At 42.9% G+C, this 21,822-nt stretch overlaps 1 protein-coding gene across 1 annotated transcript; it reads left to right on the top strand.

Moving 5' to 3' along the window:
* Positions 1–316: 316 nt before the first annotated feature.
* sfi1 (SFI1 centrin binding protein) lies at positions 317–21,165 on the top strand. The gene is made up of 31 exons (XM_080728130.1): positions 317–371; positions 643–859; positions 1,391–1,462; positions 1,711–1,821; positions 2,400–2,494; positions 3,050–3,167; positions 3,311–3,413; positions 3,563–3,719; positions 4,149–4,310; positions 4,864–4,937; positions 5,039–5,130; positions 5,526–5,592; positions 5,743–5,873; positions 6,643–6,724; positions 7,273–7,451; positions 8,457–8,532; positions 8,742–8,837; positions 8,952–9,028; positions 9,477–9,579; positions 9,679–9,775; positions 10,371–10,531; positions 10,649–10,723; positions 11,275–11,349; positions 13,552–13,728; positions 14,186–14,406; positions 14,498–14,587; positions 14,792–14,942; positions 15,706–15,787; positions 17,146–17,296; positions 17,433–17,532; positions 20,861–21,165. The coding sequence occupies exons 2-31, from the start codon at positions 705–707 to the stop codon at positions 21,035–21,037; spliced, it is 3,507 nt and encodes a 1,168-aa protein (XP_080584256.1). The 5' UTR covers positions 317–371; positions 643–704; the 3' UTR covers positions 21,038–21,165.
* Positions 21,166–21,822: the final 657 nt, after the last annotated feature.

The following is a 21,822-nucleotide window of genomic DNA, read 5'->3' as shown; positions in this document are numbered from 1 at the left end:
TACCAGCTTTGCCAATATATCGTTCGAAAAGTATGTATTTGGAATTATACTAATTATTATCAATAGTAGTATGGACCATTAGGTATTGTATGGACGCTGGTGGTTTGACCCGGCATTTAATTGGGGCACCTATGCTGTCTTGGGGGGTGTTTGATTTGAGTCGTGATCAGTCCGCATAGACGGGCCTGTGACTGTCCAGGTTTGACTTCACGAAAGGAATACAAAACCCCGCCCGTGCGGGAGGCCCGGGGAATCGCAAACACGCGTCGTCAATAATTTCAGAAAGAGACGCGGTCCCAGATTTGTTGTTGGGGACTGGGGAGACGAGACCAGAGAGATGAGATCTGTAGTGGAAGAAGTAAACAAAATGTGTAAGACTTCAAACTGTACAAGTTTCACTTTGATAGAACAAGATTTGTCGTCAAATTCATGAAGTAATGCCAGATGTTTGTTTGTTACTTTTATTGATCAGATTTGATTACAAATATTGCCTGGATTGCAACCATTGTGACAGGATATCAAATCAAGCTTTATTGCTAACTGTTTAACTTAGTTCCTGTGTGTGTGTGTGTGTGTGTGTGTGTGTGTGTGTGTGTGTGTGTGTGTGTGTGTGTGTGTGTGTGTGTGTGTGTGTGACTGTAGTTGGGACTGCTTTGGTGTGGTGCTGATGGGTCTTCTTTGATGGGGGCCATCATCAAGGCACAATGCAAACTAATGCAAGAAAGAAGCCAGATCCAGTGAAACTCAAGCCATGTGGTGGTGAAATCAAACAGACCCGCAAAGTCCTCACCCGAAAGATCACCTATAGAGTTGGATACAACTGGAACAGAGGTGGAAGGCTAAAGGAGATCAGAATAAGGTTGTTATTACTTTCCCACTGTGCTGCTGGGACCGTACCTATGTTCCCCAGGTTCTATGTTCCCCACTTTCTTACCACCTAAACCTATCCCTAACCCTAACCTCACTAAAAACTAATGCTGTGAGGTGGGGAACATAGAACCTGGGGAACATAGGGTGGACCCTGTGCTGCTGAGCTCTGATTTTTTTAATCAGATTTGTAATCAAGCTTCCTTGACAATAATTCACTGTCAACATGGACCATTATTGGTCTGTATTTTGGGACCCCAATCTACTCTGTACAATTATCAGTGTTAGTTTAACTCTAAGTGTGTAAAAATGTTTTCATTTATTTATTTTACTCTCTTAGTTACACACCCACAAGGGTGCATTTTCCCCTGGGGGTCCCTGGAGCCAACTTTTAGAACCAGTGCTATAATCTATGACACAATTCTATTAAATGTAGTCTGAGCTGATTTATGTTTCATAATCCGATCCCTTAATCCTGATTATCAGTCTGACCCTGCCTATAACATTCTATTTAACACTGCAGGCACCTGGCAAGGAAGTTCCTCAAGTTATGGATGCTGAGAACGTTTGGGCGAGTTCATCCTCATAAAGCCAGGTATCATTATTTACATAGACATTTTTTGCCTATATCGACTCACCCCATGGAGACTTAAAATTATTGTCTTAGGAATGCGACAAAAACAAAAAAAAGTATCCATGAATTCATGCCTGAGTAATCACTAGAAATAAAATACTTTTGGGTGAACTTACTGAACTATTGTGTAGTTTCTTTCAACCACCGGATTGACTGAAATTAAAGTGTGACACATTAATATTAATGTTATAAAATGACAAACTGTCCAGGTGCCACTACGGCAGAGTGCTGCTGCTCAAAGCCTTTGGAAGCTGGAGAGACGAGTGGTGGACGTCCAGGCGGGAGTGGGGCCTCTCGGTGAGAGCCGAGTGTCACTACAGGTAGAAGATGTGTGTCCTGAGATCCCTGTGACCAAATCATGTTGTAACACTACAGGTAGAAGATGTGTGTCCTGAGATCCCTGTGACCAAATCATGTTGCAACAAGCTGATGTCTTATATCCCTTAAACAGTGGTTCTCAACCTGTGGGTCGGGACCCTCAGGGGGTCCCCGGATGACAGTGAAGTGACAGTTTAAGGACTTTTCAGACCTTTTTAATACCTAAGAAAGCAAAAAGAAGGGGGGAAAAAATCATTACGGCATCAAAAGTAATCAAAAAAACTACTCTAGAAACTGGTCAAACATTGGCCAAATTGTCAAATAATATAAGAAAGAAGCAAACATTTTGAAAATAGACGACCTACAAGCTCACATATGTATATATGGAACCGAGTCAAACTAAATGTAATGCCTCAACTCCTACAATTCCAAGTGCTTGTCAGGGTGTGGGTCCTGTGGGGTCCCCAGTTCAAATATGATTATATTGGGGGGGTCACAGCCTGAAAAGGTTGCAAACCACTGCCTTAAATGAGTCAAAGTTTTCATTTACATGTTACTCACAGTGTTGCACATGTTTTAGGTACCACCTTTACAACCGGACCTTCCACAGCTGGCAAACGTTTGTGTCTTTGCAGAAAGAGAAGAAGAAGAAACTCCAGCATGCACAATGTTTTGGTATGGAGCCTGGGTGATGATGACTTTATTGGTGTTTGCATTGTGAAACCTAGAAGCGGGGCTCTCACACTCACAGTCATGACTCATGAAAAACTGTTTCTCAGGCCTGGAAAAGTTTTGGAATTAATCAAATGTTTTGGAAAATAGCGAATGTAGCAGATCTACCATCTCAAAATGTGTCGTGCGGCGTTTCAAGCTTGTGGACCTGCTACTTTCGCTACTTTTGTGTGAAGCTGTAGTTTGATCAAGTAGGGTGTTAATGTACGAAAAAAGATAAAGGACAGATAAGAAGTTTCTGCCCGACAGCAACAAAAGATTTTTGTCCAACATTACGTGGTAAAATGCAGTGCTACGTTGTTAGCTTATAGATCTGTTCTTTTCGTCACGCGGCGCCTTTGCTCAAGTCTGTCTTGGTGCATTGATAACACATTGGTTTAAGAGTTTTGAAAATTCATTTTTAAAAACGTGTGGGAACTCCGTAGCAGACTCAGGCTGTGTCTGCTGTCACAACCAGTGATTATTTTGTATTATTATATCTTGTTTTCTTTTTTACAGCTGATAGGCAACAGGTGCGTCTGATTTGGGACAAATGGGAGCTATTCCTAGAAATGAAGCAAATGAAGGGTAGAATGCTTGAACGTGCACTTTGGCAGAAGAGGCGCACAACTCTTACGTAAGAGAATGGTTTGTGCACAAAAAAATATATACATTTTCAACCATGACTGTATTAAGTAGAGCACATTATATTTGCTCTAATACTACAGAAAAAGTGTGCAGTTCATTAACATATTTAAAATGTATTTTCCCCCTATACAGGTCAGGATGGAATGCATGGCAGGCCAAGCTGCAGCAGCGCTATAATGTTTATGCACTGGAGGATCAGGCCTTGCAGCATTGGGCTTTAACGCTACAGGGCAGGGTAACCATGCAATCCATCAAACACACCCAGGCTTGTGTATACAGTATGCATTGTTTTTTATCCACATTGTGTCTGTGATTTACTAATCTTCTCTGCATGTCCTTCCTTACTTTGTGGGGTATCTGTGTATCAATCTCCTACCCACATAGACATGGCTTCTGTGGAGAAATATGTACATGGCCGCCTGCTGTCAGAGGGAGAAACAATCGAAGGCTTCACTCCACTTCATCCATGGGACGCAGAGAAAGGCACTATGTGCATGGACTACTTATGTACGCTACCGCCAATCTAAGAAGAAGTCGCAAGGTATTTTATATATTGACTGTCGTCAGTCCACACAAAATAGGCATCTGGATATCTAAGTGGGGTGGCAGTGGCTCAGGGGTAGAGTGGCCTGTAGTGTAGATCGGCCGGATGGGAGCCATAAGGTTCCCAGTTCAATCCTGGGCTCCTCCACAGTTAGTGTCGAAGTGTACTTGAGCAAGACGCTGAACCCCACATTGCTCCCGATGTGCAGGTTGCTGCCTTGCATGGTTTCCCCTGCCATCAGTGTATGAATGTGTGTGTGAATGGGTGAATGTAATGCACAATCTATGTAAAGCGCTTTCGATAAAAAGCTACTCTGTATATAAATGCACCATTCTAAGAGATGTCCAAACACCAGTGTGACTGTTTTAAGCCTCGTTCATTCGTACACTTTTCCCCTAATGTTGCTGTTCTGACTCTGTGATCTAGGAGAGGCTTTGCATGCCTGGCATCTCAGAGTGCTCAGGATGCATTGGCATACATGGCACAGTGAACTGAGTGCCAAACACACAGAAGAGGATCAGTGGCAAGCTGCGGGACAGTTGGCCAAACGGAGCATCCAGCGTAGAACTCTGGAGCGCTGGAGAACCTGTATCCTAATAATACACACACAAACAAATATAACGTTTATTCATATATATATATATATATGTCACGGTTTGTTAGAGAAACAGGACGGTCGAGAAACGGAGCACTCGTGGTGCCGCACGGGGCGGAACAAGCGGTCGCCCACAACAACGTCCTCCAGGCGGAGCCGCTCGATTGTCCACGACATTGCAAGAGTTACGAAGCCGTGGTGAATGCAATCGTTATATTTATAAGCCCACGATAAACGCTCATAGTATGCTAATGGCTAAGCTAATGGCTAAACACCGCCCAGCTAGGCTAGTAAATAAAGAGAGTCGCAAACGAGTGACGTCAGCGCCTGCACTAGTGAATGGCTGTCTATGGGCTGTCGTCGCCATCTGGTGGTGATTAGTGTGTGGTGAACGACAAAACAAGCGCTCTTACTCTTACCGTCCTGAGTTACCCAAACATACTGTAACATATATATATATATATATAAACCCATATCATTCTCAGTGAATTTTGGAGTCTGTAAAACTAGTACACACATTATTGTTGTATTCTTGAGCTTGATCAGTAGATGTGAAACTGTGCAGTTATGAAGCAGAACAAGATCAGATGGCAGGTCAACACCAGGTTCATTATTTACTGGTAAGAACCAAGAGCAGTAATGGACAAACGTGACCTTACTTAGGATACAGAAATGTAATTTATGGTATTGAACTGAACAAGAATGTTGCTGTTTTTCACAGGTCAAATATTGGAGACTTTGGCAGAAACGTGTTGAAGAGGCTGACGACAAGGCTCTTCACTCCCACATAGAAATAGCCTTGTCACATCACAGGTGTGGTTTATTGTTTTTTCCCCCCTTTTTTTCTTTTTTAGAAATAAATATATTTTTGGGGCTTTTTCTGCCTTTATTTTTATAGTTTCATAGTAGAGATGGACAGGAAACGAGGAGAGAGATAGATGGGGAGAGACCTACAGCAAAGACCGTCAGGAATGGGACTTGAACCCGCGGTGCGCTTGCAACTAGGCTTATGAGCCTAGGTGCGGGTCAGTTTATTGTTATCTTATAAAGGACTTTGGTTTTTCAATGTACTTTAGTTTTTCAACGCAAGTGTGATTTTGCATGTGGTTTTGTTACTCTGTCCTACCTGCCATTACTGTACATGCATCATGGAGTGTGTATTTCTCAGTAACTTGTCATTATTGTTCTTAATGCCTCTCCCTCAACAGCGCCTCAGTCCTGAGAAGTTGTTTCTACCTCTGGAAGGTGAAGCTTGCTGGGCATAGACACATGCAGGTATTCACAATTTCATACATTCATTAACAAAATCATAATCACATTATGAGGCAATACAAATTGGGGCAAATATTGTCTCATAATATCGCTGTGCTTTATTGCTAGATAAAACCGCATTTACATTGTGTGTTGTCCCATGCTTCTGAACAGGGGTTGGAGTGTCAGGCAGACACCTGGTTTGCTGAACACAGATTGCCGCAGTTTTTCAGATCCTGGGTTGAATTTACCCTGCAGAAAAGACTTCACAGGGAGATGAGACAGAAGGCAGACGTGTACAATCAGTGAGTTGCCATCGCATTGCATACATCATTTAATTTGTTCTTCTACGGTGTGGCTCCCAGAGGTGAGCCATCTAGAAGAGGGTCTGTCTGTCTGTGGGTCCCCAGCTAGTATTGCAAACCACTGGACCGACCAGCACAAGATTTCTTTTCACAAATGTTTTATACTTTTTGAAAGATTACACATTAAAGGAGTAATTCACACCTAACTGTTGTTATTTTCTATTAACTACACACACCACGAAGCCTTGAATTCATGGAGATTCTTGTGGGGTTTTGTCGCATTAATCCTAAGCCAATACTTTGATGACCGGCGGAATGACTCAAAGAGTCAAAGAAAGACACTCGAAAGAGACCCAGTCATCAAATTATTGGCTCTAGGTGAATTCAAGGCTTCATTGGGTGTATAATTGATAGAGAAAAAGAATCCTAATTAAAAGACCTGATCAGGCTTGCCCAAATTTCAAAGAGTCAATGCGTCACGTCACACATGTATGAGATCTACAGTGAATTGGTCACGCCATTCCCATGTGGATCCCGAGATCCACATGATTTGATTATTGTAGTGTCTAAAATAATCAAATCGTGTCTAAAATGTAGACACTTGACCCCCCTGCAAGCCAAATGACCTCATGATGACGTTATGATAACGTCCTCCGGAGACTCCGGTGACGTTCAGAACAGGGTCACTGATTGGTCCAGGTCCTGGCCGTGCTTGCTTGGCCGTTTTGACTTGTCAGCATGGTTTCTTTGTGCATTGACTTTCTTGCAGACAGTGTCAGTACACCTGGGTCTTCTACAGCTGGTGGGAAGAGACAGAGAAGATCAAGGAGCAGAAGCTTTCTGAGAGAACGGTACAAAGCTTTAGTGTTCTTCATAGGGGCAACAGTTAATCCAACTAATGGGTTTCACCGATTTATAGAAAAAAAATCAAACCTCGGTTCGGAGCTGTGTGTGTGTGTGTGTGTGTGTGTGTGTGTGTGTGTGTGTGTGTGTGTGTGTGTGTGTGTGTGTGTGTGTGTGTGTGTGTGTGTGTGTGTGTGTGTGTGTGTGTGTGTGTGTGTGTGTGTGTGTGTGTGTGTGTGTGTGTGTGTGTGTGTGTGTGTGTGTGTGTGTGTCTAGTCTGCACAATAGTGCCATAGAAGCTGTGTGTGCCTGCACAACAGCGCCCCTCCTTTAACTTGTGTGTTGTGTGTGGCCACTCAAGGTATTGCCAGGCTACAGACATAGCCAGCCAGCCACATAGCCAGCCACCCACCCACCCACCCACAGACATACCTGTCTATTGGGAGCGCTTTCACCGCTCCAATAATCAATTCATAATCTATCCCTATTTTGGGCATGTCTTTAAAGCTTTAAAAAGCTACAAAACGTTTCAAAATAGTTTAAATGGTCTTCCTAGGCCATTCTGCATGAGGAGCAGTGCCGTGCACGCAGAGCCTTGGCTCGCTGGAGGCAGCGAACGCAGCAGCACATGGAGGAGAGGAAGAGACTGGCTTCCTCAGACACTCTGTACCTGCACAGGCTGCTCCAGAAGACCATGAGGCAGTGGAAGGACAACAGCACTGACATACAGGACAGGTGAACGGAGTGGAATCCTCTTAAAGGAGTGACTCTTTATCAATTAACTCTTTTAGTGCTAAAACCGAACAATTTCGTTTTTTTTTTTTTTTTCAATCCAATACAATATTCTTTTTGCTATTTTACTTACCCTGAGCTGCTTGTAGAGACGTGGGTGGTCCTGGCTCGTCCGACGCTTTCCAACGAGCCATTCTATGTGTTCCGACGATTTATTCCATTGAAAATGGTTTAGAATAAAGTTTAGAGCCCCCCAAAAAAAACTCAATCTATGCGCGACGTATCCGGGGTGCCGAAACCGAACAATTCCGGTTTCTTTAATAAAATGAATGAATTAATCGGAGGCCTCAGCGAAGCCTCCGTCTAAACTTTCATCCAGGCCGCCGACCGCGATCTCTTTCCACCGGCCCGTAATCGGGTAACGCCGCCGCATCGCGCCGCCTAATCCAATGCATTCTCACATCTTAAGAGCTCATTTTCTCTGAACTGTGTTCCTATGGAAGCAAAAAAGTTTTTTTTGCGGCTAAATAGCCTCAAATCGGGCTTCTAAAAAAGAAGAAGCCTATAGCCATCTGTTAGCTCTCTTCATCCGGGTCATGTTCATTCCACTGGTCAACGTGAAAGCACTGCTGCGTGGGTACCCATATGTTACAGCGGTGGCCTATGGGGGAATGTCTGGCACTTTGGCGGCCTCTTGTGGCCCTTGGCAGTCAACAAGTTAATAAACTTACCCCCATTGATTCCGGATGGGGACCCAAATGCATTTGGGCACCCATCCATAATCAATTAAGGTACATTTACTATAATACATTTTTTTTTTTTCTTAAAAATGCGACAAATAAAAAAAAACTGAACTGAAGTCTCCATTGCGTGAGTAATCAATAGGAAAAAGGTAATATTTGGGGGTGAACTACTCCTTTAAACTGACCGATGGACACTATAGTGTCTTAAACTGATCGATGGATAGTGTAATCTGTTAATTTCTTTTGTTTTGCTTGTTAATTCTAGGAGAACCAGAGAGGAGCAGGCTTGTCGACATGGTGAACAGCGCCGCATGAGATGGGCCATGGATCGCTGGCACAAGGTATGGTGCTTCTCTGTTTGTAGTACCCTTTTTAGTCTTTAATATGATCCTCAAAAGAATATAAACATATACAAGGAATAACCTGTGCTCTCATGAACATCTTTATACCATGTTCTGTAAGTATGTGTGTTATACTATACAAGGTTATTGTCTTCAGTTTCAAACTATACAACAAACGTGTTGTTTATGACTCTAAATATGCACATCAGTTTGTTCAGCACCAAAGAGATAAGCACCGAAGACTGGAGCAGATGGGGAACTATAATGAAATGAAAACGCTCAAACGTTCCCTGCATGTCTGGAAGGTACGGCAGCAGTTGCACCAAACAGGCACCAATGTTAACATGAATCCATGAAGCTGGGCCAGTAATCATGTCACTGAGCTCAAAGTAAACGCTGCACCATCCATGTATCCACAGGAACACCACCTGCAGACCGTACAGGTCTGTGGCCACGCTGAGGAACGCTACAGACTGCAACAGAAACAGTTTCTCAGGTAACAACAATCACTCTTAGTTATATGGATTAAAGTTCTCAGTCGCCATGACTGATTTCAGTGACTTCAGTCATTTGGATTCAACAGATGGTCCGGGACCCCTAGGGGGTCCTCAGAGTTACTACTGGGGGTCCTCCAAATCTTTGTGTGATTGAAGCTTTTTTCTCCTTTTCTATATTAACCACTTGAACCCTGGCGTCCGTATTCTGAGAACTTTAGCCAAAAATAACAGATCTACATGCTCACAACGCCTCGCAGCGCGAGGCGTTGTGAACTTGTCGATTGTAGAGCTTGTTTGGTGTAGAGGGGAAAAAGAGCAGACTAAGTACAGAGTGATAGGTCAAGTTTATTAAGTATTGACGGTTCAACTAAGGGGTCCTTGGCCTGAAAACGTTTAAGACCCCTCATCTTGTTGATCCCCGACTGTGAACCTCTTGCCTCTTCTTAGGAGGAGTTTTGTTTTGTGGAGGGACAACGCGGTTCTCCTGGCTGAGATCAGAGTCAAAGAGCAGAGGGCACAGAGTCACTTCCAGCACTGCCTTCTAGCAAAGGTAACAGCCCTCTGTCTGTAGTGTTGCCATCGCTATCGTACTTGCCATGGTTTATTATGCGCATGTATTAGTTGGTGACGTACAAAATTCATCCTAAAGGTGTTTCTTGCATGGAGGCAAACTACTGTGCATGCTGTGTCCAAACGCTGCCAGCAGGGGGAAGTGTTGAACAGGGTACAGAGCTGCATAGATCAAGGTAACAATATATCAGATGCTGCATGGTCAATGTGTGCTACTGTACATAAAGGTATGTTCACACACTATCCACATTTAGAATAAAAACAAATAGGCATTGCCCTTTTACATTAAAACCTATGAGAAATGTATTTATATTTATTACTTTTAGCTCGAGACCCGGGCGCCCCCTGAACAGCGCCTTTAAAAGTGCATGTGTAAATGTCCTGTTAGCCTGAAGTAAGCTTTAAAATGAGCTTTCTCCAGACAGAGCTCAAGGTTGAGGTTGTGATATGTATTGCTGCTGGCCCAGGAGACAAGAGGAGGAAGGCGTGGGTAGTAAATCAGGAGTGGATGCATGACCGCCCCACTACAGACTACAGGGCACATCAACACCTTGTCCAGGAGCGTCACCTGGGGCAGGAGCTGCCCATTTAGCAGTTTCCCCCCCCCCCCCCCCCAGGAGAAAAAGTGCTCTAGGCAGTGATTATTATCTTCATAAAAGGCAGATAGTGTGAACATGCCCTAGGGGAGTGTGTGTGCATGTATAACGTGTGCATGCGTGGTGCAAAGATCTAACGTGTTGTTGTAATTCTTGTTTTTCCTTTTTCGATAAGTGTTTCTGCAGGGGGTTTTCAGGAGATGGAGAAATCAAGCATCAGTGGCTCAGAAGGAGAGGGCAGACATGGAAAAAGCCCAACGGCACCACCACTCCAAACTGCTTTGCAGAGTCCTGAAGGCATGGAGCAGACATCACTACCAGTACCAGACATATGAGGTTAGTACTTTACTTCCATTATCCTTTTCGTATTGGCTCACTTGTGCTGCCTATTTCAGTTGTACTATGGGTCACACGCTTATCTCATCTTCTTTTTATATGGATGTGATTCCGTAGGTGATGAAGAGGCAAGGAATGTTGCTGCTGAGACTGAAGACATACCAGAGCTTTTTCGAACGGTGGAAAGTTGAGGTTGTCCCTTTTCTGTTACAATGGAGAGAATATGCGTTCTCTTATTTACACAGATACCGTAGGTCTTTTGACCTGCCAGTTTTCAATTCAATAGCATGATCATGACGAGTATCTGTCTTGAGCAGACGTTAAGGTGAACTAATATCTGTGTGCAATGCATGTGTATACACCTATAACGTATGTGGTCTATCATCTGGATGGTAACTCATAGGGCTTGGCAATGTATAAAAAACAGTATTTAGACCCAATAATCGTTGGGTAATTGAATAATGAAGAAGCAAGTTTCTGTTTTATAAATACAATGATGTACCTATATCTATCAATGAATCAACACAGATATATATATTCTTTTATAATTGACTAAATTGTTTGATTAAATTGATTAGCAGCAACACGTTGTGGGCTTGTAGATCTGCTATTTTCACCCAAAACAAATGAAGTTCATTAATTGTAGTCATGCCAAACGTTTGAACTGTGATAGTGATTTGAGGTCATATTGACCAGATCCCGGTAGTAACTCCAGTGATTTACTGTCTGTCCCACACACACAGCTGCAGCACAGAAGGAGAGAAGCTGAGCAGACCAAGCTAGCTCTTTGGCACTGGTCCCTCAATCTGCAGTCCAAGGTAACACCCGCTGACTGACACTATTTCCCAGAGAATCAAGGATATTGCTGTATTGCTGTCACTTGTGACTAGGGATGGAGCTTGTTAATTTTTGTTTATAATGAGCACCTTATTGATCCTTCTTATTGAGCCGGGCTTTTATCGAGCCCACTATTGAGCCGGGCTTTTATCGAGCCCACTATTGAGCGTTTTCTAATATTTTGTGGAAAGATGTGAGACGGCAAATTCTGAACAGGACTGGTATCTTTTTTTTTATTGGCCAGTTGTTGTGACTGTGAGTTTGTGACCACCATCTATGAAGATGCCAATTGAAAAAAGTAACGCATATTATCTTCACATAAAACAATCATTCATTAGTGCGCAATAGGTGTTAAATGGCTTTATATTATGAATACAGTATTTTCTGGACTATAAGGCGCACCTGACTATAAGGCGCACTGTCAATGAATGGTCTATTTTCAAACTGTTTTCATATATAAGGCGCACCTGACTATAAGGCGCACATAATAGACGCTACCGTTGCGTTATGCATCAAACAGATGGAGCTGTGCTAAAGGGAATGTCAATGTCAATGAATGATCCATATATAAGGCGCACTGGACTATAAGGCGCACTGTAGTTTTTTGAGAAAATTAAAGGCTTTTAAGTGCGCCTTATAGTCCGGAAAATACGGTAGTACTGTAATAAGTTTAGGGATGCACGATTAATCGGGCCATCATATAGGTATCGGCAATGTCGGACATAAAAATGCATTATCGGTATCGAACCGATATCAAAATCGGTTTAGCCAATATTTTGTTTTATAATATTCACATTTGAATCTGAATGTGAAGCTGAAGATTCAATCAGGGTATTCTGGGAAAGCTTTTCAACTTGATATATGATATATAAGATATATATTGCATTATAATTGTAGCTGCCCTCGCCGGTTGTGAAATGATGAAACGGATTGGTCTCAACTGGTGCTTTTATTTAGCTTCTTTACACATGTGAAGCAGTGTCTCAACACCGTGAAAACTATAAAAAGAAAGAATAACAACCATTACAAATACATTCATTTTCATTTTCATAGTTTTCCCTTCAACAATAAAAGTGCATTTCAACCCATATGTTTCAGTGTTTCATTTCAATAATAAGATCATTTCATTTAAATGCAGTGATGCAGTAGGCCTATTAATTTCCATTTAAGTCGCAACCAAACAATAAATCAATCAGTTTACACAAACAACCAATACCCAAATGCAAACAAAGAACAAAGGAAAAGGCACAATAACCCCAAAACGAAATGCAAAACAAATGCAACCAATGACTCTCAAAGGACAACTGAAACCCAAACAAACAAAAGAACAAACAATATACCTTGTTCCGCTACCCGGAGGCGCTAGTCTTGTGCCAACGTCCACCTTAACCTCTGCTCGAGGTGCCCCAAAAGTACATCATTGCAAGCGACACTGTGAACAATATAAACGGAGCTCACTCAACATGCCTGATACACATTCTTAAATCGTTTGATTTTATATGTGGCAAGAGACCTAAACGTTCTGTACCTTGCCGTGTAGATTTCCATAAACAAAAGTTTGTGCCGATCGTCTGTGGCACGCCGACGCTGCCGTGGCTCACAGGGATCATGAATGAGTGAGTGAGTGACACTGAAGTGTCACGTAGACCCATATGGGTTCGGTAGCGGCCCAAAAAGGAAGTTCCAAAATAAAATGACAGGAAGTTTCAAAGTAAAGTAATCTAAATAACGAAAATGACAAAAGGCTTAGACATGATTCAAAGTTAAAAGAACCAAGCGTCAAAGACGCTTACAATAATATAATAATGTAATACATATCGGAATCAGTATCGCCAGATATGAGCCTGTAAAATATCGGATATCGTCCATAATTTCATTTCATCGTGCATGTCTAAATCATTTCTTGATCGCCTCTTGTCTTGATTGTTTAAACATGACGTCATGGGCCGGGTTTGTTGCACATTATCATCATCTGGGGACCCCCCAAAATAATTTGGGGACCCCCAGGTTGATAACCACTGACGTAAAGGGTGTTCAATATAGCACTGATTTATGAAGAAGAAAAACTGAGTTAGCTGGTTTCTGGCGGACAGTGACGATACAGTATAATTGCCGTGTGCGCTTTCAATTGAATGGGAATTGCCTTGCACACGTTGCACTCATTCCCTCTTGGCCGTCTGCAGGTGTTGTTTGCATGGAGGCTGTGGCTCACAGAGCAGCGTAGGAAGCAGGAGCGTCAGGCCAGAGCGGCCCACTTCTACAGAGACCAGCTGCTGAGAGAAGGGGTGACGCACGTCCTCACACACGCCGCTCACATGGGCAGCCTCACCGCTAGCCTGGCACAACGGAGTCAAGAGCAGGTGGGTTCATATCATAGGTGTATGAGCGACGTGTGAGCTTATACATTCATTTGGAGGTGTTAATTTTTCATGTTTTCGTCATTTTAATATATATTATGACGATGTTCCGCAGAGCAAGGTTATACGTAATAATATATATATATATATTTTTATTAACGCTTAGTTTTAGTGTTAGTTTTAGGTTTTCTTTTCATACTTTGGGTTATTTGTCAAGTGCAGGATTCAAAAAGGTCATACTTATGGCGTATTGTGTAATAAAAACGCAACAAAATAAACCATTTTGTCTAGAATATCAGTTCGTTTTAGTTAGTTTTGTAAACACACAATACAGTTTCAGTTAATTATCTTTTTTCTTTATAATATATTATAGTTTTTATGCAGTTCAGTTAACGAAAAAGATTTTTCAATTTCAGTTGTCGTTATTTAGTTTCAGTTAACTATAATAACCTTGCCGCAGAGCACACAACGCCTCCAGCAAGTGGTCCAGCACTGTGCCATGCGATGGAAGCAGCGGGCCTTGTGTCGGTCAGCCAGCGTACAAGAAGTCCGAAGATTACCTTGTAAAAAGAGCGTGACCTTCCGTCTGCCCGAACCCGACTCGAAGAGCACGTCGTCACACGGAGCGACGCGGTCCGCTTCTGTCGAAAAGGGGGCCGGAGACAAAGTGCTCAGCCAGCTGTGAGTATTTGCCAGTGTCTGCACCAGTGTCACATTGGTACTAGTGTTTATTCTAAAACCTAACCAATGTTTTTGACTGACTCGCACGCAGAGCTCTGACTCGGACGGCCAGACTTCAACCTCGTCGTGCCAAAGAACTGCTGGACTCTCCTATTAAAGCAGAGCTGCAGCGTAACAACAGGTATACAGGACTGTATAACGTAGCATTCTTCTGTGTATTCACTTGTGAAGTGAGACAAATACATGAGCCTAAATGTGAGTTGTCCTCCTTGACCTGAAGTTTGAGATGTGCTACCCTTTCATAGTACATGGATCTCCATATATGGGTACCAGGGGTCTCTGGTGGTCTCTTTCTAATTATCCTGGTGGTTCCCGTTTCTTCCAGGGCATTAGCTGGGGTACAGAGGCCCATGGTGTCTGCACCACCGTCCTCCGAAGCTCACACCACGTCCCCTATGGATTCCCTCAATAGATCACCAAACCAAGATGTCCTTTTACCACCATCTTCTTTCATGACCACCAAAACTCAGGCCAAGGTAGCCACTCGTCTTTTCTCAGATGTGTAATGTGTACTGTCTATCCTCCATGACCCTGCAGGCTTGCGCAAAGCCTATATAATTTGGATAGCTTGTTACTGTATGTAGTCAGATGCCAGGTCGGTTGTACACCTGGTATCTTAGTGTGTATAGCCTCAACGTACTGATTCTTTGTTATATCTTACTGTTTAAACCAGGGGTCTTCAACGTTTTCAGGCCAAGGACCCCTTTGTTGAGGGACCCCCACAACCGTGTCATAGATTCCTTGTCGTTTCATTGTTTGACAGCACAATCATGTATTTTGGATTCATGTCAATTTGTGTTTTCAGATATTTAACCACTTGAACTGTCAGTACTTCACCCCTCTATAGCAAACTTCTTTGCTGAAAATAGACGATCTACAAGCTGTGAGGCGTTGTGAGCTTGTAGATTGTCTATTTTTGGCTTAAGTTCTCAGAATCTGGTTAAGAATGTGGCTAAAAAGGAGATTTAATTATTTTCTTTCTATCACACAAAGATTTGGAGGACCCCCTGTAGTAACTCCGAGGACCCCCTAGGGGGGTCTTCAACCCCCTGTTGAAGACCCTTGGTTTAGACTGATGATTGGTTCTTAGTTTACCTATAATCCTAGATCACTATGCCTATGCATTTTATTTAATGTCTTTTCTTTGCTTACTACTCGTCTTTAATGCCTAAATTGTAAATTGCACTGTGTGCACATACCGTAGTTCCCTAACTTGGGCCATATGGCCTCTTTTTAAAGGTCGGGAAAATAAATGACTCAGTGCTGCTACGCCCCGAACAGTTTGCCTTCTCTTCAAGTCACCGCTCATCTCCTTATTCAGGTATAGTGATCACATTTTTAATGAATGCAAATACATTTTCCTTAGCATCGCTGGCAAGGTTATCTAAGCCGTCTTTCCACCACTTCACCCATGTTCAGCCTATATCTTCCTATAATTTGTCTTAACTAATGCTCATTATAAGATGACACCATTTCTATCTACTTGCTCTGTCTCTCAACATGTGTGTTGTCGACAGTTCAGAAAATTGCCTACCAGTAACATCATTGGTTTGGTCATTTCAAATTAAAACATTTCATTTTTCTTTATTAATGCAAAAACAATTGCTTCTATTTCACTGTGGCAAACAGCAGGGAAAGGAAACGAAGACAACTTCTCTCCAATAACAACGGATTTGTTAACCTTACAGAACTGTCTTTTTCAACAGAAATGTTTTTCTTTGTATTACTCAGAACGGATACGCACACTTTTTACTATCACAACCGGTCTTTTTTCCCAGACTTATTTAACCACAACTAGGCGCAATGCAGGACAACTTTATATTTTTTATGGTTCAGGGTTCATATTTTAGATTGTAATTAGATAAAAGAAAAGAGTGGTGGGGGAATGAGTACAAGTGGCTAGATATGTATTTTTAGACACAATAAGCCCATTCCCAAGATGCACTGCAATCTTTCATGGGCAGATGTGACTTATGGAGGCTAGTAGGGGCGGCAGTGGCTCAGGGGTAGAGTTGTCATCTTGGAACACAGAGGATTCCCGAAGGGTTCCCAGTTCGATCCCGGGCTCGGGCTCCCCCAGAGTAAAGGTCGTTGCACACTGCTGCGTTTTTTGGCCGAATATAGGAGCACGTAAATAAAGAAATCAACCTCACGTTATGTCAATCACGTTTGCACACTGCAGCCCGTTTCGGTATTTATTTTCAGACCACTGGGTCCCTTGCTCTCTCTATCTTTCTCTCTCTCCTTGCCCTGAAGAACGCATGTCGCAATGGAAAAACGCAGCAGTGTGCAACCAGCTTTAGTGTCCAAGAGTCCTTGAGCAAGACTCTGAACCCCTAGTTGCTCCCGGTGAGCAGGTTGGTGCCTTGCCATCGGTGTATGAATGTGTGTGTGAATGTAATGCACAATCTCTGTAAAGTGCCTTGGCTAAAGGCTATATAAATGCACCATTTACCATTTATTAGTGTTACTGTAAATAGTAATAAAGAAATTGCCAGCTTATTGTGTCTAAAAATACATATTTAGCCACTTGTACGCACGCTAAAATCGCTACCAATGAGACGCAGTAAACAAAAACTGTTCCATCTTCTAATAATGAGCATTGGTGTGGACTAATTATATGAAGATAAGTTGGAAAATGGGTGACATGCTCCAAAATTGTGATGCCTTTTTTTGCAGCAGCAGCATCCAGCAAAGACTTTGACGTGAGTGATGTGAAAGAGGTGCATTCCGAGGCAGAGTATGCTGATCCAACCTTGGCACTAACAGGAGAACTGCTCCGCATTCGTGTGGAGATGAAGCACTTCCACCAGGACAGGAAGCAGCTCCAGTAAGGATTATATAACCTTCTGTAGCTTGTGCCGTTTCTCTTCATCTTTGTCGGATTTCATTTTGGCACTGCTGACACACCAATCATGTATTTATTATTAGAGGTTGATTTACATTACATTACACTGTGTGTGCAGGGCGTGGAAGAGGTTGAAAGATGTTCTGAAGAACTGGCTGCAGACCAGTGGAAGGGAAGACCAGATGGATAAGAACACAATATGTCAAGAGTTGGAGCTGGTGAGCATTAGGATTGAAGATGATTTGTGGCTAATGTGTGCATCGTATCACCATTTCAGTTTTAAAATGAGATTTTCAATGTAATGTTAGAAAGATGTCACAGTTAATTAATCTTCCTTTGTTTGTCTCCTGACAAATACACAAATTAGACACTTGGAAATGGGGAGCAAATGCTCCCTGTAGCTAGTAATGGTAAATGGAGAGAGGGCGAGATCATTTAGCGACCTACAACCGGGTCGCGACGTGGTCGGTAGTTTTCAGCGACTGGGTCGCAAAATCGAGCGACCGGGTCGCTAAATGGAGCGACCGGGTCGCTAAATCACCGACCGCGGCACTAAAGCGAGCGACCGGGTCACTAAATGGAGCGACTGGGTCGCTAAATCACCGACCGCGGCACTAAAGCGAGCGACCGGGTCGCTAAATCGACCGACTGGGACGCTAATCCAGCGACCGGGTAGGTAAATCCACCGACCGGTGGTCGCTTCCACCGACCTACTAACCCTAACCCTAACCCTAAACCTAACCTCAGTAACCTTACCTCAGTTAGGCTAACCTGCCACGCAACCTCCCGACCGTTACCTCAGTTAGGCTAACCTGCCACGCAACCTCCCGACCGTTACCTCAGTTAGGCTAACCTGCCACGCAACCTCCCGACCGGGTCGCTAAATCACCGACCGCGTCGCTAAAGCGAGCGACCGGGTCGCTAAATCGACCGACTGGGGCGCAAAATCTTCCGACCGGGTCGCTAAATCTACCGACCTAAAACTGCAGGCAGGTCGGTAGATTTAGCGACCGGGTCGGTCGATTTAGCGGCGCGGTCGGTGATTTAGCGACCCGGTCGCTCGATTTAGCGACCCGGTCGCTGAAAACTACCGACCACGTCGCGACCCGGTTGTAGGTCGCTAAATGATCTCGCTCCTACTGGGTAAATGGCACGTTTAAATAGTGCTTTTATCCAAAGCATTTTACATAGATTTTGCATTACATTCACCCATTCACACACACATTCATACACCGATGGTGTAGGAAACCATGCAAGGCACCAACATGCTCATTGGGAGCAACTAGGGGTTCAGAGTTTTGCTCAAGGAAACTTCGACACCAACTCTGGGGGAGCCTGGAATCGAACTGGGAGTCGAAGCGGTTCCCATCTGGCCGCTCTACCGGCCACTCTATCCCTGAGACACTGCCACCCGTAATGTTCTAGTAGTACTGTACTTTAATTGCTTAGAATTCAATACCACTTTCTATTTGATAACAGAGTCCCCTTTGTTGGCTTTTGGTTATTGAGTTTATTTGAACCTAGTTTTCCCTGTCGTGAAAATCTCAGTAACATTCTATGATAAGCTTTGAATAATAAAGTTATATTTCTTTGTCCAAAGTGCTAGAGACAATTCTACTGAGTAGACTTGAGAGGTTGATCTTGTCTGCTGATAACCAATTTGGGTTCAATTTGAGTATTTTTGCTCTTAAAGACATTTTAGATAAATATAACTAGAAAAAAAGCGTCCTTTGGGCGCGTGGCTGTACCCATTGGACAGAAGTAGTATTTGAGGTGCGCCCGTTGACCTTGCGGTCCAGGCGCATACCACATAGGCTCTAATGCCTGACAGTGTGTTGCGGGTTCGAATCCCACCGACCTTTGCTGCTTGTCGCTCCCCCTCTCTCTCCCCATTTCCTGTCAGTCTACTGTCCTAAAAACCCCAAAACAAAAATTTGTGGTGAATTAGTAATTGTGTTGCCTACATAAAGTATAGTGAAGTGGTTGTTTTTGAAAATGTCATTAGTGAAGTGTTTTGCTTACATAGGTACGTTTGTGTAAATTACTTTGCAATGATTGACTTTGGGCCAATGTAAAAGTGGACGCTGGCATCGCTGTCGGGTGGAAACCTCATGTCTCCAAGACTGTTACTTTTCAGGTTGAATAAAGAAACAAGGAAGCGCTGCATGGGTCCGTAATTAACGCAAACTGAAAACAGGTGCTCTTTGAGGGTTCAGCACATATTTAAGTTCCTTGTAGTAGGCTGACATCCAAGTGTAGAAAAACAATGCGTTTCGGGTTTCGGCTCAAGGGCTTTTATCAGCATCCAAAGTTTGTCCAGTTTGGACCTTGATGAAGACCCGTGAGCCGAAACGCGTTGGTCACAATCAAAGAAAAGCCAAGACACAATCAAAGGCTTTGTATTTAAAACTAAACTGAGTGGAGTTCCTTGGATATTTCTCAAGTTCACCTTTTGTTTCACCTTTGGATGTCAGCCTACTACTACAAGAGAAGGAACTTAAATGTGTTTCTTTTCAGGATTAAAATAGCAAAAGTAGCAGATCTACAAGCTCACGCGTTTCGAGCTTGTGGATCTGCTACTATTGACTTTTGTATGACGTTGTAGTATGATCAAGTGGGGCAGGGTTTTTAACCAGTGGTCCGGGGACCACCAGTGGTCCTTGAGGTGGTTCCAGGTGGTCCCCGGCTAAATGATGGAGAGTTGATAACCAAATGGATCTTTATAGATCTTTAACTCTTGAGAGTACAGGTCCATTTGGTTTTATTTTACATTTTACGTTATTGTTAAACACCTGCATTACTTCATTTACAAGAAGTATACACAAATAGGGAATTGTTATTTTGCCTGTTATATCTCATATGGCACCAACATCAATACAGCATAGAATTGTGGACAAAATGTTATCCAACAAGTAAGGTTGCGTTGAAAAGCAGCTGACTGAGCTGCGTTCTTGGGTCTGACCGCCTGAGAGGCTAAATGTCATCAAATGGTGGTCCGTGGCTCGAATGCCCAATAAATAATGGACAAGGATGTGAAAAAGGTTGAAAACCACTGAAGTAGGTCATTAATTAAAGAAAAAACACAAAAGTTACAGTAGAATATGGAGATAAGAGGTTTCTGCCCGCATCGACGATATACATTTCTCATCTTGCTGTTGTGGATGTATTCTGTGGACTAATTAGTCAAAAACAACTAAATGACATGCAACACTTCGTCGTTGTCGGGTGAAAACCTTGTTTGTCAAAACCGTTTGTTTTGCATTTATCATTTTAGAAATGATTTAAACAAGTGAAAACAGCCGATCTACAAGCACACAACGCCTCGCACCGCGAGGCGTTGTGTGCTTGTAGATCTGCTGTTTTCACTCCTTTTGTGCGACGGCCTTGTATGATGAAGCAGGGCTTTACTTTGCGAAAGAACGTACACATTTGAAACTTGGAGATACGAGGTTTCATACCCGACAACGGCGACAATACAATATTTGCTTTATTATGCGGATGCTGATGTGAACATGTCAACACTATTGTGTTGTTTGCGTTTTCCAGTTGGAGGAGCGCATCGGCCAGCTGTCCACGGAAGTGGAGAAGAGGAAGCCCATCATGCTGCTTCACGTTGCCAGGATCCAGCATTTAGACAGTCTGCTGCACAGCTCAGGGGGAGGCCTTTCTCAACAGGGCACCGAAAGAGACCGTGAAACTGATCTCTCTATGCTCACAATGTAACATCAAACTCTTTTATCCCCCCCTGTTTTAGGGGTTATTTAAGTTAATAACGAAAGAAGTGGAGCAGTCAAAGTAAATCTGTTCAGCGCTGGTTATTTACATTAATTTTGTTCACAAGGATATAAGCTTTTTACGCATGAGCATTCTTTTTATTGTGTTTTATGTTTGGTTACAACTTTGTAGTTTTTTTTATACAATAAATACTGTTTTGTTTGAATGTTTGAATTAACATTGTTCTAAGTTCCCGTTGCATGTTGGGGGGGGAGAGAGAAAAAAAACAACAACGTATAACTTGCAGTTCCTTTATTGTATATTAATTGCCCACAGGTTTGGCTGCTGAAATATCAGCAGCACATTAAAGTCAAAGACACAAAGCAGCCCTTAAGTCTGCCCTTTAAAACTACAAACCTGTTTGGATGTGGGCAGTCCACGTGACAGATGGTCTGTCTTAAATATTTTCCATATGTGTGCAAAAGAAAAGTCACTTTCAGAAGAGCTCCTCTTGCACAAGACTTTGTATTTACCTCGCTATCAGTGCCCCTCGCGTCTAATCCTCATGGAATTCGGTGTGCAGGATTATGTCAATTGTAGGATACATTTTTAAAGACATCTGTTGAACCAAAACAAGAGGGAAAATGCGAACAGTTTTTCTCTGGCTCATATTTCTCTATGGCAGTTTGGGTAAGTGTGATGAGATTATTCTAGCTCGTTCATTCAGTTGGCTATACTATTGAAAATGTAATGCTCAAGATATACTCAGTTTTCTGTGTCTTTTAAAACTATGT

Source organism: Nannobrachium achirus (genome assembly GCF_963921795.1).
Source record: "Nannobrachium achirus genome assembly, chromosome: 6".
NCBI classification, from domain to species: Eukaryota; Metazoa; Chordata; class Actinopteri; order Myctophiformes; family Myctophidae; genus Nannobrachium; species Nannobrachium achirus.
The sequence above is the reverse complement of the archived record's forward strand: the minus strand, read 5'-3'. Positions and strand labels throughout refer to the sequence as shown.

What these genes read in the sequence shown, in the direction of transcription:
- sfi1 (XM_080728130.1), top strand. Translation starts at nt 705, where the DNA reads ATGCAAACTAATGCAAGAAAGAAGCCAGATCCAGTGAAACTCAAGCCA. An exon ending in CTAAAGGAGATCAGAATAAG is followed by an intron (nt 860 to 1,390) that starts GTTGTTATTACT and finishes TTAACACTGCAG; the next exon opens with GCACCTGGCAAGGAAGTTCC. An exon ending in AGCACTGACATACAGGACAG is followed by an intron (nt 7,452 to 8,456) that starts GTGAACGGAGTG and finishes TGTTAATTCTAG; the next exon opens with GAGAACCAGAGAGGAGCAGG.